The sequence below is a fragment of the Charadrius vociferus genome, unplaced genomic scaffold (genome assembly GCF_000708025.1).
Source record: "Charadrius vociferus isolate BGI_N301 unplaced genomic scaffold, ASM70802v2 C15064145, whole genome shotgun sequence".
Lineage (NCBI taxonomy): Eukaryota > Metazoa > Chordata > Aves > Charadriiformes > Charadriidae > Charadrius > Charadrius vociferus.
Window position 1 is genome coordinate 1 of NW_009654683.1, and position 347 is coordinate 347.

At 62.5% G+C, this 347-nt stretch overlaps 1 protein-coding gene across 1 annotated transcript; it reads right to left on the reverse strand.

The window, feature by feature from the left end:
* Positions 1-4: 4 nt before the first annotated feature.
* Positions 5-340, reverse strand: LOC104293659 (tubulin alpha chain; the record flags this gene model as incomplete). The annotated part of the gene is made up of 2 exons (XM_009893177.1): positions 5-130; positions 214-340. Coding segments are annotated over 2 exons (253 nt in total), but the record flags the coding sequence as incomplete, so codon positions are not given.
* Positions 341-347: the final 7 nt, after the last annotated feature.

Consider the following 347-nt stretch of genomic DNA (forward strand, 5'->3'; position numbering starts at 1 on the left):
AGGACCAGGTCGATGATCTCTTTCCCAATGGTGTAGTGCCCACGGGCGTAGTTGTTGGCCGCATCCTCCTTGCCCGTGATCAGCTGCTCGGGGTGGAAGAGCTGCCGGTATGTCCCTGTGCGCACCTCATCTGTGGTGAGAGAGAGCCCACCCGCCCCGTTAGCACCCAACATCCCATTAACATCACCCACCTCGCAACGTCCCCGCACTCACCGATCACCGTGGGCTCCAGGTCCACAAAGACAGCCCGGGGCACATGCTTGCCGGCCCCTGTCTCGCTGAAGAAGGTGTTGAAGGAGTCGTCCCCCCCGCCGATGGTCTTGTCGCTGGGCATCTGCCCATCGGGC